Here is a 17082-nt window from a genome sequence, read left to right on the forward strand (position 1 = left end):
ATTATTTAGGGCACTGCGCCGTAGAAATCAAAACGAAAAAAAGCATGAATGATTTTGAATATCATAATAACACCCGAGTTTATTATTTTGCACAAGATTAAAAAAATATTTTTTAGAACATGATATGCAAAAATAAGCAAACATTACTCATAACAATATTAAATTACTGAAAAACGTAACATCAAAATTACTATTTGATTATGGCAACAAAAGTACATGCGTTTAAGCTGTAAGCTTTAAGCGAAACAGCGCTCAGGTGACGCGTGTTGGTTTTAACGTTGCACCCACTTAGGTTGGCTCCCTTTCAAGATGGCCGCTTCGTTAATCTTCACCCTCACTCGTCCTTTGGTTCCATCTATGAACCAGACTCCCGGCCGCTTTTCTCGCGAGATTTGCCGCTGTGTGCCCTTGCAGCGTTGAAGATGGGGTACTGGGACGCTGAGGACGGGACAGACTGTTTGCAGAAGACATGGATCCCCACCAAGCTTGGGGCTGCCATTGGTGAGGGCATGGTTCTGCCAGAATCCTCGAAACTCCAAATAGTGGGGGTTGTGTGATTTTGGGAGTGGGTGGTAGATGTGGCTCCCGTTTGGATGAGGGGCAGTGCGGTACATTGGTGACATTTAGGGGCGGGCAAAGCTGATGGAGTACTTCATTGGCTAAATTGTTCTGCCGATTGGGGTGGTGAGCGCCCAGTTACATTTACAGCTATAAAACCAGAGGTTTAATTACAGAAAAGGTATTCAGACACCCGGGCGAGGCCAGGGTGGCTTGGCACTAAAAGCCAAAGAACGAGCCGAGCCCCTGAAGAGACCTCAAAATAAATGCAGTGTAAAAACAAGATGAACAGTAAATATTGTAAGAAGTTTTCATCTTTAGCTTCTAAATTCCAACCTAGAATATATAAGATTGCAGAATTTGGTGACATTTAAGCAGTGAATTTGGACATAAGGCCACCTTTAGAACTGAATTATGTCAACGTGGCTTGCTTTGACAGTCGGTGTAAATGAGGAATAGTGAAGTAGATTGTCTGGAATAGCACAAGAGGGGAATGTGTGACTTTTTTTTGTCTTTGTTACATGTTGTGCAGTTCATTATATAATGTGCAACAGAATCAATCAATATCAACTTTATTTGGTTTTAGAAATAAAACCCAAAAGAGTGCAACAAATCATTCTATATACAACAGTTGAAAAGCAGACCTCAAAATGTTACAATAAATGTTGTTTAAGAAATAGATAAAAACAAGTATTACATTTTTTTTAAACCACCAATACATTTATGGAGGAAAAATCCCAAAAAATGCATTACAGAAACAAGAGAATCAACTTGGCAATATACATTTCTAATGTTAATTCAGTCTCTATGGAAACAGTCTTTGTAAAAAAAACATCTTTGTACATATTAGCATCCTAAGGAAAAAAAGCACAAAAGATGATTACTATTTGAACAGAGACTGTTTAGAAGAATGCATCATTTAAGAATGTATTAGATCTGTCCTACATAGTACAAAGTTGCGTGTGCAGGAAAACCGGCACTCTGTATGTTAAATTTACTGGCTTTTCCTGGATTGAACAGTATTAGGAGCATATGTACACCACTGGAGAGTTTGAGGTAGAATATCCTAGCATGACCTCCGGCAATACACTTACACCTTCAGTAATGCTAGAGCGCACTCTGAGGATAAACACTTCTAGTTCCCTCTGTGTGTCACAGGTCCCCCAAATTATTGATAGGTCACCCCACCCTCTTATTCTCATGGCATTCTTCATCATAAGTGACCTATCCACACCAACGTAGATGGGTTGCCACCTCAGAGGACTCAATCGATGTTCGGGAGTTCTTAATGAAATGGCACAGGATCCAGATATCTTAAAAATACCTCCGGCTTTACCCGCAAGGTTATCCTTTTTAATAATTGGGTGCCCTGCATATGATTAAAATGTAATGATGTATGGATTTCAGTGAAATACAATGATTTTTGTACAGCCAACATGTTTCGATTTTGTACAGCCAACATGTTTGGCCTTCATCTAGGCTTTTGTTTAAGGGCTGTCACTGCCTCTATGGCACTCAGTCCATGTTTATTAATGAGGCATAAGGCTCCCTTACCTGATTTTGTCTCTAATAGACAAACCTGTAATAGATATGAAATAAAGCAGAATATAAAGTCACAACGTTTGTATGTTTATTCAGCACACTCCTGTATTTGGTGGACACTGCAAAGCAAAAACACATCTATTATGCACTGTGTGTTCATGCAAATGTATATAATCACTGCAAATCAATAGTAGGTGTTTATGAAAGTGTTTTTCATTCAACCATACGTTACTCACAACTATCCTTAAATTGGGTTAATTATGTGCCCTGGTCATAGTGAGGAGACACTTCCGTGTAGTCACACAACATTGACCAGAAAGTAGTGAATAAACATTTATTTATTTATTTGCAACATGACTGTCATTTTCTTGTTATCATGTTGCCTGTACTGCAGTTGAAGCCACAATCCTTATGTTTTATATATCTTCAAGTGACGTCTTTACAGGTCAAATATCTATGTATTAAACAGACCGGTTCGTTATGTTTTTGCTTATTTACTTGCGCTTCAGTGTAAACTGAACATGTCAGGCTCTTGGTTAGTGAAACTCGATTACTTATTTTATGTACCGCTCTTAAAAAGCAGTGTTGGGTGTCTGGTGGTTACCTTTTTAAGCCTTTTTGAGGTTAACACATTCTTCTCTATGGTTAGAATAAAACCACTAAATTCCTGTGACGAGCTATATTTATGGCAGCCGTTTCAATAATTAATGGCAAAGCTTTTTTTTTTGTGGTATAGAAGAACTAGGGATTAAATTAGACCCCCAACAAAAAAGAACACATTTTTTTAAATACTTGGATCATATACAGGAACAAATGAGTTAACAGAATTACCAGAACTGTTTTTCTTAAGTTAGGCTTACTTTGTAACTTTAAACATGGGATTGCATTAAAATCAAATGTGTTACCAGTGGTGCAAAAAATACCCTCTAATCTACACATTTGAAAGAGCCTTTGAGGGATGCGTTTGATTGACCTAAAGCAGAGTGTGTGATTATAACCCATAACAAGCATTAAAAATGCAATAGGTCTCGCCTTCGTTTAAGTTAAAGCATTTCTGTTTGTAATTAGGCCGTGTCTTAGCATTGCTTGCATTAGTGTTTTTCAAACTTTCATGTACATAACATGCATATGTAGGCATATATATGTATATGTATGCCTGCATATATTTGTATTTATTAGAGGTAGAGACAAGCCGATCGCTAAAGTAGCTTCCCCATAATGGCGCTGGGTGAGGGTGGATGTGACTGTTCAGATGAGGCGGGCAGATTGTTGTTTTGGGGGGGTGGGGGCTCCGCACGGCCTCTGCTTAAACTATATTGCACTAAAGAGTGCGTGTCTTATCTCTGGAAACGGGGACGGAGATGCAAAAATTGGAAAGTAAGTGTAAGCGAGGAAGAATTACATGTAGATAGGGAAGTGGAAGAATGAGTGCGGGGCCAAGTAAGGCAGGAAGGAGTGCGGGGCCAAGTAAGGCAGGAATGCTCATAATAAAGTATGAAAAGATGGAAGAGCGGCAGCGTGGTTCCCGCGCGAGGGAATATGGGACAAGGCAAGCGATCATGAAGAAGAGCTGGCGATGAACCCCAACACCTATTACAGCATCTGGGAACCCCAGGACATTTTTGTGAAGGAGGACAAACGCTGGTACCACACAATGGCCACAAAATAATGCAAAACATAAAATATATAGACGTAATAGATCTAATGCTACAACGATGTGGGTACTGTTTACAGGGTTCGGGTGCACAACCCCTAGGACACAGTGCCGGATTCCCAGCAAAGTCGTGAAGATACTCAACGTACTTTTGGGTTTGTGTTGAATGCCGGGCTTGTGCAAGGTAATCCTGTCAGCATAGAAGGAAGTACACATCAACTCACATTAACACAATCGTCTGACTTCGGCTCAACACCAAGCTCTTTTGAAACCTCAGAAGACTGCCCGTCATCTGTACATCAAGTGCTCTCCAAGTCAAACTATTCTTGCCGTTATTGGTGGTCATTCTAGCGACAGGGAGGAGGCATGCTTTTTATATGGTGGCTGATTTCTATTTGCGTTCTTTATCCCATAAAGAACGAAAGGTGCCCCTCAAGCTCGGAGTCAGGCAGTTCAGGTCTAAAAGCGCATAAATGCTTTCGAACAGGAACCTCATTGCAAATTCAGAATAACATTCAGCATTAACCTTAGGTTCGAAACACTTGCCCAGCTCCAACTGCATATCTTCTCTGGAGTTCCCAAGCTGTCACCTTTATATACAGTCTTTGTTGGTATGGGTCCCTGGCCTAGACGTACAAGTGAACCGAAGATTTACCCTCATTGACCCTTTCAAGGCCGGAAATAGGCATGCACCGCCATAATACATGCAGGAAGTATATATTTCAAACAAGTCAGATCATAAAACAGCAACAGACAGGTAGAGAGAGAATCGGCTGCTCTGACTTTTGCACTATGTTACCAATCTTTCGGATTCACTGCTATCTTGGTGATAATTACTAGTGTTGCTTTACCACATAAAATGCAGCTAAAAAGCACCTGTATTTATTAAGCAGTTGTGTTCTCGAAGTTGTTGGGTGTAGCAGCACCTGTGGAATTTCCACGGCACCTTCCTACATAGCGCCCCTTCATTAGATCCGAAGGGAAGATTTCTTTGCGGTTAGCCCAGAAGAGCTGTACCTTGCTTGCACTTCTGGGATTTCATCTCTATAGCTCTTTCCCTTCAGACAAAGCAAAGGAGCGCGCTCCACTGCTGAATGGAAAAGGTGGCCTATGGTAGAGCCACTGGAATTATGCGGCACTGGAGAGACCAATTATACAACGGGTTGGATAAATCAGAAAAGTTAAATAATGCCACAATAATGCTGTTCTTTCTGCAGTCATTTCTACACATGATACTGTTTCAACAAAGTTTCAATTTAATATTACGAATTGAACATCTGAATACAGCAATCAGCAACTGAAAGGAGACAAGCCAACCTTTGCAAAGGCTCTCTCATTGAGCAAAGTCCCGCGTGAGTCTTATTTACTTAACATTCGATCTAATTTGAGCCAGAAGCCAATTTAATTGCGTGAAATCTGCGGCAAACTGTTGGAAAGGAGTCTCAAGGATGTGCGTTTTTAATGCAAGGGGTCCATTGTAGGGAGCATCGCTTCCGGACGGGACAGTCTCCTTCAGAGATGACGTCGTCTGGTCTTGGTTAGCCTGGAAAGGAGGGGCGGTCTTCACGCGGAATGCTTTATGCAAAGGGGAACTTTAGGAGTCTGACTTTGTGAAAGCAGCCTCAGCAAAGAGAGTTGTTTGTTAATTTAAAAAACGTTTTGTTAAATGGAGTGGGGTTCGTTAAGCAATAGTGTTTCTTTTAGTGGGTCAGAGTTCTTTAGTTAAGGGATTTCATTTAAAGTGTTACCGAGTGGACAGGAGGCCTCAATATGGCAGGAATTTAAGAAAATAAGTTTTTTTTTAGTGGTCTCTGAGAACTTGGGAAGGTCGTCTCCATGTGAATTCCTTACGCAACAGTTTGGAGGTTCTTCATCCAAGGTATCTCTTTGTGGGGACTGGTTTAAGGGCAAGGACAGCTTTTCACAGGGTTTGGGGGGCCTGCTAAGGGGGTGTCCTACTAGGCCCAGTGCTGCCCACCCTCCTCCTCCCCTTTACCCACTCTTATCCCCGCCGGTGCCGAGGCCCGCTCCCGGGCTCTCCCAACTGCTCCTCAAGATGCTGACGCCGCTGGCGTCGGTTGGATCTCCGCTCTGTGCAGGCTTCCTGCTCTGCTGGTCCGGGGCGTGCTGATTGGTTAAACCGGGAAGCAAATGGTGTGAGGCCGGAGTAAAGGTGGTCCCTGATTGGACAAACCGGGTGGGACAAAAGACAGCACGCGACACTGGCGAAAACCGGCACACTGATTGGTCAGACCGGGAAAAGCAGGATAGGACTAAGACAACGGCGCGTGCGCAGCGAGACCAGGTGCCTACTGATTGGCCAGACAGGCGGGGGAGCAGGGCGCGCGCGGCGTAGTCGTTATTGGTAGAGGCGCGCACGGGACTCTCTTAGAGAGGTCGCGAGACGGTTAAACAAGAGGTGACGCTAGGACCGAAAGGCTCTGCGCATGCTCACATCGAAGCAGAACTCGGCGCTGTAGCATATGCTTCACAGCAGCAAAAGTGTGAGGACCCGCCTGGAACAAACCATCTAAGAAACCAGCCCTTGGAACCTGCTCTCTGGCGCTCATCATCTCCATTACTAATTACACAAGCGCTCGCCATGACGTATTTGCTCGGCTTCTGCCACAAGGTTTCTTGTCTTTATGGGGCCATGTGTTTGACCCCATAAAGATAAGAAACCTTTTGCGACGAACGCAAAGCAGACGAGGCCGTCCAAATGGGACGGCTCAGAAAGCCGAGCAAATACGTCACCGACACCTCTTTTCCAATGGCTGGCCACCGTTTAGCATAAATGGTGACGCCAGCCAGTAGAAAAGAGGGGCGGGGCTTAATGCCCCTTACAGAAAATACCACATCTCATTAAATCTCGCCAGCGAGACTGCGCATGCGCGCAGCCTACGCCAGGCGAGACCTAAAAATAGCTGAGTGGTTATCCTCAATAGTTATTGTAACTAAAGCAGGAGGAAAAGGTACTTGTTTACATGTGGATTTGAAAGATCTAAATACAAACACTTGGGGCAAAAAATACTGCTTATATAGGATTAACATAAACTTGGTTTAATTGGTAAAGCCAGTTGTTTCAGCTTCATTGACCTGCCGTAGGCCCACCATCCGTTAGCTTTACATTCCGAATCCAGATGCCTGACGTAATTAATTACCTGTTTTGGTATGTACAGAGGCTACAGGGTGCCCTTTGGTCAGATGGCTGAAGCAGACATATTCCAGAGGCTAAATCAATACTCCTATGCAACTCCCAAAACATTCTGTATTTTCAGGACAACAGCTTAATACACGGTGCGTCAGAAGCAGAACATAATAGCTCCTTACATAGGTGCTAATCCCTCTGAACAGGATAATTTTAACAGTTAAAATGAAAAAAAGTAGTTTGTTTGGACAGTAGATTACCCAGCTCTCACTATTAGGAAAGATATTAACTATCGAGGATGCTAGGAAGCACTAACGCCACCTTGCATGGAAGAAATTAAGCCGTTTCTAGCCTAGTGGAATAAATGCTTAAATGCAGAAAAAATTTGCTAATCCGATATATCTCCTTTAAATGTTACTAAAGAAACTAATTCAATTCCGATGGGGCCATTTATGAGCAGATAGTTTTGAATAAAGAGTTAAATCATTACTATTTCCGCCCCTCCCCTCACAAAATCACCTTTACCACTCATGCTAGTGTTAAACGTCTTAGCCCTACTCTTTCCCAAACGTGGAATCAAGAGAAAGAATAGTGGCCTTTGCGTTTTACAGGAATATGAGTGTAATTATTTCAAAGTCGAGCAAAGCCCTTGCTTGCTTTGGGGCAATTAATGATTTTAAATTGGTTTTGTGGGGTCTGCCTTTGACATTAAGGACACGTCATACACCACTCACATCTGTTTTCACATCTAAAGAGATAAAGTGCCATTGGATTTTGAAAGGTGCAGTTGTTAACTATGTTCTCAGAGAACGCAGTTTAGCTGTGAATGGACTGTCCTGGATGCCTATATATGTCAAAACCAAGAAGATGTTGCAGATGAGAATTTGGTTCTATCCATATCCATATCAGCCAGGAAGCATGGACGGAGAAAGATGCATCCCTTGCAGGGGTTATGAGGAATATTTTGGAAAGTTGACCAGGCTAATGTAGTGAGCTGTCTGATGATGTTAAAACCCTTTGGGAAGTAAGAAATGAACTGATTATAATGGGAAACATTATGAGAGTTGAGAAGATTGTTCCCTCTGTGGTTGTAGGAAGGTTTTGCGGATCAAGCTCACAAAGGCTACTTTGTCGGAAACGTTACCAAAAGTAAGACTAGAGCTAAGTACTGGTTCCCTAGCACCGATTCCATTATGAAGCAGAAAGTGTAACATGTAGAATGAGTAAAATGTACATATTTACAGAAGGGCCCTGTTATCTTCTGTAGAAATTCCAGATAAATGGGACAAGTTGGTGCTAGATATTGAAGGACCATTCAGCACCCCCAGCTATAGTGGTAAATGCATTCTCATTGGATTGTACCCAATAGTGTGCATAACATCACTTCCAAGATATTGATTAACTTTCTTAGATACACGTTTCTGGTAGGTTTCCCCAGTGCTATAGTGACAGACAAATATATATTTCTTTGGATCATGGCTACTCGCAAACATTTTCCCATGGGTCTGCAATTTGTCCAAGGGCTGCATTGATGCCAGCGCTGTAGTGGCCTGGTGGGGAGGGGGTGTTAATGTGGGTATAGGGGTAAACAAAGCATATCCATCTAGTGGCTGACTTGCACAATGTGAAATCAGAAAACTGGGGTCAATCCCAGCTTCTCCACTTTACCAAACTGTTTGATCCTAGGCAGTTAATTTATTTCACTTTCCCTCCTTTTTCTTCATTATCACATATAAGAGAACCTTGAAATACATTACTTCAGGATGTGTGCTGTAAAAAACCTTCTACTGTGTTTGATTTAATAAACTAGAATGTTCATAAGTAATAGGTACCTAGGACATCCCAAGAGTGCAAATACCAACTGTCTTGCCTCTTGGTTCTCTATTGGCATTGTTGTCAGCATGGGGGGAAAGAAGGAATATTTTTTAATTCATATTTTAAAACTATCACTTTAAAAAAATACTTCTCAATGCACTGATATAATCTGAAATACTAAGGTGAAATGGTTATGCATGTTAATGAAATACACTTTTACAATTTTGAAGATACCTTATCCTTTTTTTTACACTTTTGCTGCAAGATGGTGCAGGACAACCAAGTTACCTCCTTTTCTTGACTTCAATTAACCTTTAAGTAAAGGCTTGCCTGTTTATTTAACATTTTTTAATGTTCATGCTGAGTTGAGTGAACAGAAGCCCAGTGCTGCTGTTGATCAGGGGGCCGTGTGTAAAGGCCAGGAGGGCCACTTTGAGAATACCTGCTTTAGATGGTATTAAGGATTTCATAGTAGAAATGTGAAAATGCCATTATATGGTTCCTTGCACTGTCTCAGAACTAATGGGCGAAACTCAAAAGAAATGACATGACAATTAAGAAATGTTTCCAATCAGCTAGCATGGCTGGAAATTCTGTTAATAGATCTCTTCAATAATTGTTGAGGTCTTGTCTTATACTACCTGTAACTCATTTTGAAGGATTTACCCTTTTGTGTTACGTTTATATAATTAGTTTCCAGTTGGTTGATTGGTGGAGAGCCAGTTGGGGTTCCACAGAGTGTGTAGGATTACCAAAAGAGATATGATACTAAATTTGGTGCTTTGGACCAAACTTGGTGTGTGCTCGAATGTGTGGTGTTCAAGAGACAAGAACTTGCAAAGACAAGATTGGCGTCTTCACTAAACCTATGAGGATATTGAAAGTTAGACACAAGATAGTTGTCATGGACAATGGGCAAGCTTGGAGCATGGACAGATGAACAAATACCCCACTGTCCTATGGACACCATAAGTCAAGCTGTGCATGCAGATTCTCTTGGTGAAACTTCTGACCATTCTGTCAAAAAGTTATTTATTATAATGTGTTTAATTTTAAACTATGGACAAAGTGGCAGTTTTAGTTGCACAATCAGATTTTGAGGTACAGAGTTTACATCCGACACAAGAATACAATTTTGTGTGTGTACTACTGTGAGAGCATAATAGCTTTGAAAATGTTGAACCCTTCCATTTCTCTATGCCCTTCATTTATCATCTCCCTGCATTTTCAATTTTAAATAGTGTTATTTTGGGGTCTATCAATTGCAGATTCATCGAGTGACCTATCTCCAACACATCATCTGGATTTTGGCTGACCCAGCTTTGGCCCAGTGTCTCACAGTCCGTTACATTCAGGGATAAAGCTTCCTGCTTGGTGCCTCGTTCTAGATACTGCATATCAAGTGTATGGTTGTTCATTGGTACTGTGGTACACATTGTCACCCTTGGTTAGGCAGGAGTAGTGAGCGTGTAATGCAGCACGCTCCTTGAATTGCTGATCTACTGCCTTTACCGCACATCTTAAATTGACTTGACAGAGACATTTACTTTTTGGCACTTTAGTACACGACCATCGTGATGCTCAGCCGCACGTCCTGTGGTAGTTGGTCTCATCACCATTCCAACACATCATTCGTGCCCTGAGTTTTTTCTAATCCTCTTTCACATTTGCAGCAAGAGCCTAACATTCCATTCCATTTGTCTGACTATGTTTCTTAATTTCTTCCACTGAATTTTAACCTGTGTCCATGAGGATATTCCTTTATGCTGTGAAAAGCAGGTCACGCAGAAGAATGGGATGATGGGAGAAATGAAGGGGATTGGGGCTTCCGATACCAGGTGGTGGAGTGAGTGGAAGTGCTAGACAGGTGGAGCTAGGATCTGTGTAGTTTCTTTGTAGGTGTTGGATGAAGTCTGTATGTTTGTTTGACAAATCAGGAAGTTGGATGTATTAGCCGGACTTTGAAATGTCCTCTGTTCTTAGGTATCAAGAAGACATTGCTCGCTTTTGACATGTTCTTTTCGTTTGCAGGACTGGTGGGTTCTGCTTATCATCTTATCATATACCAACCAGAGACTGCACTTCAGGGATTACAAAGGGCATCTGGGGCCACTCTCACTATGGGTAAGTACAACTTATCCTAGCCTTCGACATCCTAATGTATTGTCTGATATGGATAAGTTACGTTATTACCAAATTTCGTAAGAACATGTTTGACAGCCGTAATGAGACTTGCATTTGGCATAGGACGCACAGTCTCTGGTGTCGCCATTAATGTAAATGATTGTGGGATTCTCATTTACAGTAATTTGTTTTAAAACAGCAACACCCTCAATGTTTTTTGCTTGAGCATTACTGTGATGACCACATTGTTTTGTATAGTCGGTAAAGCTCAACAGACCGCCTTTCTTGATTATCTTAATGGGTAAAAAAAATTTCGTTTTACTTTGGTGATGCATGTTATGACTGAAGAATGCACAGCCTGCGTTTATCTCACACATGAGAACACATATCAGAATTTGAGAAGCTTGCTTTCTAAAAGCTTATCTTGGGCGTCACAGAATGAAAAGCAGCGCTACTTGGTGCTTGTGATTAACCATATAGGGTCTTGGAAAGCGATGTTAGTCACCACCCTGTTCCTTGACTTTGCAACGTTCCTTGTTGGATGAAGCTTTTCAAATTCATATAATTTGTCAAAAAAATTAGCATTCAAAACATTAATTTCGAAGATATCTGAATGGACATTCATGACGTTTTTTGGATGTTCTCACTGAAGTTAAATAACGGAAGGTAACATACATGTATGTCTTATGTACAGCCGGAGGGAACCACCACCATAGCTATCGCCTAGGAGAGCAGGTGGGGATCACTGGTGGCTATTGGAACCTTTTGGTCGGATAGCCGGGTGCACGGTTTGGGTGGGTCCATCATATTAGGGTGTTCCGAGACCATATAGTGTTTGAAGTGAATGTCCTTTCAGACCTTTGTGAAACATCAGGAAATCAATCTCAAGTCTTTGTGGCTGAAGGTCTCAGGGCTGGGCACTGGATTTGTAGAAACCTTACCCAAACCTTTAAAACTAACTTTGTGGATTGTCAGTCGCTTGTGTGAGGCAGACCGGGAGTGTCTGCTGAACACCTCAGAGTTGTGTTTGTGACACCATTGTGCAGTGCTTTATGTTCTACATGCAGGGTTTCAAATTTATTTATTTAATTCATAGTTATTGGAGGGTATTCTTGGCTTTTGTGGGGGTGACTGAAGTGCATTTCAAAGACTCGGGCTACTGCATAGTTGTTATAAATCTTTGGCAGTATTTTTAGGGTATCTATTGTAAATCCCGATAAATGGTGTTGAAATAATCCAGGTGGGAAATTACTACAAGCACCAGGCGGTTTCTTATGCTGTTTGGGGTACTTTATGTACTGTACGTTAAAGAAGAATGCTGTTAAGATTTATCGTTGATCTAGGGGGTGAAGGTGAGGTTGTACGTGCTTCATACTCTGGTTACATCCACTCACTAAAGGTGGCTTGAGCTCCCATTAAGTCTGTCATATAAAAGGAAGGTGCCTGCACCATTGCGCTCATGAGCAGAATTCCTGTCTTCAAAACCCTATGGCATTGCCATTTTTGACGTATCCGTTTTCAGGCATGATAGTCATCAATTGCTGTATGTTGATGTGTCCTGGTGTCTTCTACAGTTTCAGACGGCGATCAAAGAGGAAACAAAAGGAAGCATTAATGGGGGGCAATTTCTAAAAGAAACAGGCGATATTAGTGGGGAAGTGAAAGAAGCCGAGCATTGATGGGGGCGAGGTCTTAGAAAGAAATGGAATCTTAATTGGAATTGTGCTGTAAGGCAGGAGTGGGGTATTAATGATGGTTAGACCTGCTTGTGAAACAGAAGCATTAATGAAAATGGAGCGGCTGGAAAACAGAAGGGTGCATTAGTAGTGAGAAAGCTGTTAGGAACAGGAAGCCTTAACTGGGCAGAACTAAATGAAGCAGAACAGATGTAATAGATGTAATTATTCAGATGTAATAGAAATAATTGTCTGTTCTACTTTTCTGCGCTGGGATCTTTCCTGCTGATTGTATAAAGCAGAACAATTAGAAATGTAATTTGCAATGATATCCGATAAGCTGGTTGCTAGATCCAGGGACTACAAAGCAAATCAGGGGGTGCCCTTGGAGATAGTGGAGTGACACCAAAACATGTAGACTCAACGATTGCGGTAACAGCTCTTAATCGCAGGGTATGCCGGCCTACATTTACTCACAAACTCAATCGTCTTTAATCAGTACTGTCAGTTTTTTATATTGCCAATGCAGGGAGGCAACTGGTCTGTGTGAGGCGGATTCCCATCTTCTGTATGGAGCAATGTAAACAGTGTCCAAGTACTTTTCTGTAATTTTGGGGTACTGATTTTGCTTTCTCTCCGCAGCCTCTCTTGGAGCTATATTTGGCATGACCACTTGCATCACAGCGCAGATCCGTGAGAAGCCAGACTCACCACTCAATTACTTTGCAGGCGGATGTGCATCTGGAGTGTTTCTTGGAGTGAGAAGTAAGTAGTAACTTAGTCTGAGAAAGGCAAAGGCTGTATTCACACCTTTTAAACTCTCCTCCATTACTTACTTTCCCTCTTATAAAGGAATGTCTTAGAGAGCCTCCTACAGATCTGTAATAATCTGCTATCAATCTTCAAAAGATGAAAAGTTGAGTCTCTTCTAGAGACCACAAAGCAGCTCAGCATGGTAGGGGGCTATAAGCATGAAAAGAGATGGCCCGCGCCTTGCAGGTCATCAAGCGAGTTGCACAGCCACATGAACTTTGGTATTTCAATAATACGCATTAACCATAATTACTCCAAATTTTATCCATTTTATTCCATATTTTATCCAAGTTTCATTGTCGCGCCAAAGCAGCGAAATTCCTTTTTACTTATGCATGTATTTACTTCATGATTGCCAATCCAGGCCTAAACATGAGCATTTTCCGAATCTCGAGTCCTCCAAAATTATGCATGACAACATCACACCCAATGCATTTCGGTAACAACCTTCGTCAGGGGTATCTATGATGTAAATAATGTACATGTTTCAGTCACTTATTTAATTAATTAGCGCTAGACATAATTAAAAAAATACCGATAAACAACCCACTCTTAATAAAAGAAGACTATAAGCAGCCATTTTTGTGTCTTGCGCTTCTATGTGAAGGAAACCATAGTACTATACCTGAACAAGCGAGAGCCAGCACTACTATACAGCAGTGGCATTGACATCTCAATGCAAGTGGGTTGTCCTCCAAGATTACTGCATTTCCACCATTCACCCAAAGTCAACACAAGAAAGGAGTACGCAGGCCTTGCAAATGGCACACCACGTTACAGTAGTTGAACCTAGGTCAAGTATTACACTGAGCCAGATGCCTGTACTTTTTTTTTTACTCGAGTGCCACACGTACAAATACTGCGTGGAAAGAGAACCCAAAACTTTAGGATCATTGTTCCGCAATGGTCAGGCAGCCATTTTACAAGTGAGCACCTGAAACACTGACTCCACATATTAACTGATTAGAACAAGGTACCCTGCTGTTTCATCACAATACAGCCCAGAGTCCCCAGTTTAACTTTTTGAAAAAAAAGTGTAGTGAAACATTAAATTGACCACTGCAATTCATCTGAATTATGATATTAAGGACAAGGTTAGGAGTGTGTCTGGTTCAAGCTTATGTAGAATAAATGTTAGGATGAAGACTTGGTAAATGGTTGTGGGGCCTAGGTTTGGTGTAATCTAGTGCAGAGATGGGGATTCGAAGTAAAGATACCTTTCAAGGTAAGGCCAAGGGCTGTGGTTAGGGTGTGGTTACAGTCAGGCTAACCAATAAGGGTCAATGTTGGGGTCAAAGTTGATATTATGTAAGTGCTAGCTTTGGGGGAAAGCTCCAAAAATATTCTGGCAAAAGACAGGGCTGGATGCCACTGAGAATTAATAATTTTTTTCAGTGGAATGGTTTTCAGCCAAATTGATTTCAGTGTCCTCTTAATTACACCTATAGCAAAATCTGACTTTTTCATTGAAATGAAATGCTGTACATTGAGAAACTTAATTGTAATATATTGGGATGATACGACGTGTGTTGAAATAAGACCACCATGTTTCATTCTAATTAAAACTACCTAAAAAAACGCAAATGAACAAACCTTTTTAATGGAATGTTTCGGTGGAACATTATTTCACTTTTTGGAGAAGTTTTTAAAACACATTTATAATAAGGGCAACAAACAAGTACTATTGGATTAAAGTTATTTATTTATTGAATATCATTTGATAGTGGAGCACTGCCCCATTAGAACGTTAGTTTTCTGTGCCCCATTAGTTTCTACAGTACTTATAGACTAGTGTGTGTATGTAGAGAGCAATCACTATGGGTTGCTCTCACAAGAAAAGAGTAGGCATTGATGAGAAAAACAAAATTGGTTTTTTCAAGTGTACATTGCTGGCAACTGATTCTCAGTATATTGCATAATGTTAGTCTCTGTAGTCTTTAATGAAATCAAGATTCTCTCTGTATGATAATAGAAGAATCGTCATTCTCCTCTCCTTGTGTTCACAGCTCACAACTATATGACGGGTACCACCGCGTGCCTGGCCTTTGGAACAGTTGCAGCCTTTGCAAAGATCGCCAAGATGGAGAATATCAGAATCATTGGACCACCGCGGCTATAACGGCCTCTAAGTGTGGAGCAAGACTCTGGAGCCGTAGAATCCGTCTTTGCAACGTTGCTTGTAAAATAGGAAGCTAAAATCTGTAATACTATTCTGTGGTTTATCTATTAAAATATAAAGAATATATTTGTGTATGTGAATCGTCCTACTAAATCTTTGTGTACAGTTATTTCTCTTAAGTCGAACCACTTGGTATTGCGAGGGATGAGAGATTATTTTTATGAAGTTGTGCGGCCTTCTCATTCTTGCTAATAAATCTGCCTCTACTGTTTTATTCTAGATTCTCACCCTTTTAAATGTCTACTGAACTTCGGACATCTTCAGGGCATAGGATTGCACTTGGGTGCTTGGTGGTTACTATAACGTAGCACAGTTTTAGTGAACCTTAACGTTAGTGTCTGAGACCCATGGTGCTGTAGGGTGATGGCACGAGTCAGAGATTTTCCAAAATATTGCCATAGAAGTGAGTACCTCTAGGCAGTTTCTTGGTTGTCTTTCAAAGCTACATCACTCACATGCCTTACAAAATGCTGGTGAGAATACAAAATAATCAGAATATTGATATACTTTTAAAGTAAATCCTTGTGCATTGGTCAAGGCTTTCAAAGTAAAGTCATGACGTTGTGCACCCCGTTTAGAAGAGTAGTCATTGTAGTGGCCAGTATATGTTGTGCCTCTTCTCAGCCAATTGTCCTTTCGGATGATTGGCAGTCCATTTGAAGAGATCCTCTGCCCATGTGTATATTCTTTGTTATGCTGCTTTCGAGGACAGTTCTTTTGATAGTTTTCCTACCACCAGCTGACTAGGAGATCCTGTATTCATCCATGTTCAACGCGCTCGGATGATTGACAAACCTCTGGTGTTGACATTACGTCCACCCTCCCAAAAGATCTGGAGTGGATAGTGTATCGGGGATGCAATAGTTTGGTTAATGAGTAGCAAAATGAATTCCTGCTGGAATGCCCTGAATATTAGGAGCTTGATTCTATAGTTCAGTCTCTACCCTCTCCAAGTTTTAAAGAATACCATGGCAGTATGTTCCATCGACGACCTTTCATGGTCGATTTATTGCCAAATCGAATTATCTCTTGATGTGAATTCAAGGCGTTTTTTGTCCGCTTCTCTGTTTCAAATGCTCCACTTTCAACATTACGTACTTTTCTAAGAAACTCACCATAGACTTTCTTCCTTGTAAATGCATCAAACTCCTTGCTTTTGTGGCAAGTATTTGCTGCAAATTAGAGATTTGTCATTTACAGCATGTATTGTGCAAGCAATTGAATAAAAGCGCAAAACCCTGTTTTTAAGGAGTCGCAGACTTTAGATGTTTGTACTCGGCAGGCTGATCCAGGGATATGGTGCTGCACGATGAACGCTGGCCAACAAGAAGGGAAGGCAGCTGCATTAATGATGGGAAAGTGAACAAAGCTTTGAAAGGAAGGAGGCGCGCCAACACCTATGAACACACAGCCACAAAGAGGTTATCGCGATGGTTGGAGTTCCGGAGGTGGTACTCTTTTGGCAGACATGGCTTCTCGCCGTGGATGTGAATATCAGGTTTTAGGAGGGCACAGTGGTAAAACCAATGTCCTGTTGGAGAGTATAATCCAGGGGGTGGAGGATGAGCACTCA

The 17082-nt window shown here is 41.4% G+C and overlaps 1 protein-coding gene across 1 annotated transcript; it reads left to right on the forward strand.

The window, feature by feature from the left end:
• The first annotated feature begins 345 nt into the window (after positions 1-345).
• Positions 346-15573, forward strand: NDUFA11 (NADH:ubiquinone oxidoreductase subunit A11). Its single transcript, XM_085637745.1, has 4 exons — positions 346-501; positions 10749-10841; positions 13160-13282; positions 15337-15573. The coding sequence occupies exons 1-4, from the start codon at positions 423-425 to the stop codon at positions 15447-15449; spliced, it is 408 nt and encodes a 135-aa protein (XP_085493871.1). The 5' UTR covers positions 346-422; the 3' UTR covers positions 15450-15573.
• The last annotated feature ends 1509 nt before the right edge of the window (positions 15574-17082 follow it).

This window comes from Triturus cristatus, chromosome 12 (genome assembly GCF_964204655.1).
Source record: "Triturus cristatus chromosome 12, aTriCri1.1, whole genome shotgun sequence".
NCBI classification, from domain to species: domain Eukaryota; kingdom Metazoa; phylum Chordata; class Amphibia; order Caudata; family Salamandridae; genus Triturus; species Triturus cristatus.

Excerpts from the sequence above, each read along its gene's own strand:
- NDUFA11 (XM_085637745.1), top strand. The coding sequence starts at position 423 with ATGGGGTACTGGGACGCTGAGGACGGGACAGACTGTTTGCAGAAGACA. Across the intron at positions 502-10,748 it reads CAAGCTTGGGGCTGCCATTG|GACTGGTGGGTTCTGCTTAT; the intron begins GTGAGGGCATGG and ends TTTCGTTTGCAG. Across the intron at positions 10,842-13,159 it reads TGGGGCCACTCTCACTATGG|CCTCTCTTGGAGCTATATTT; the intron begins GTAAGTACAACT and ends TTCTCTCCGCAG.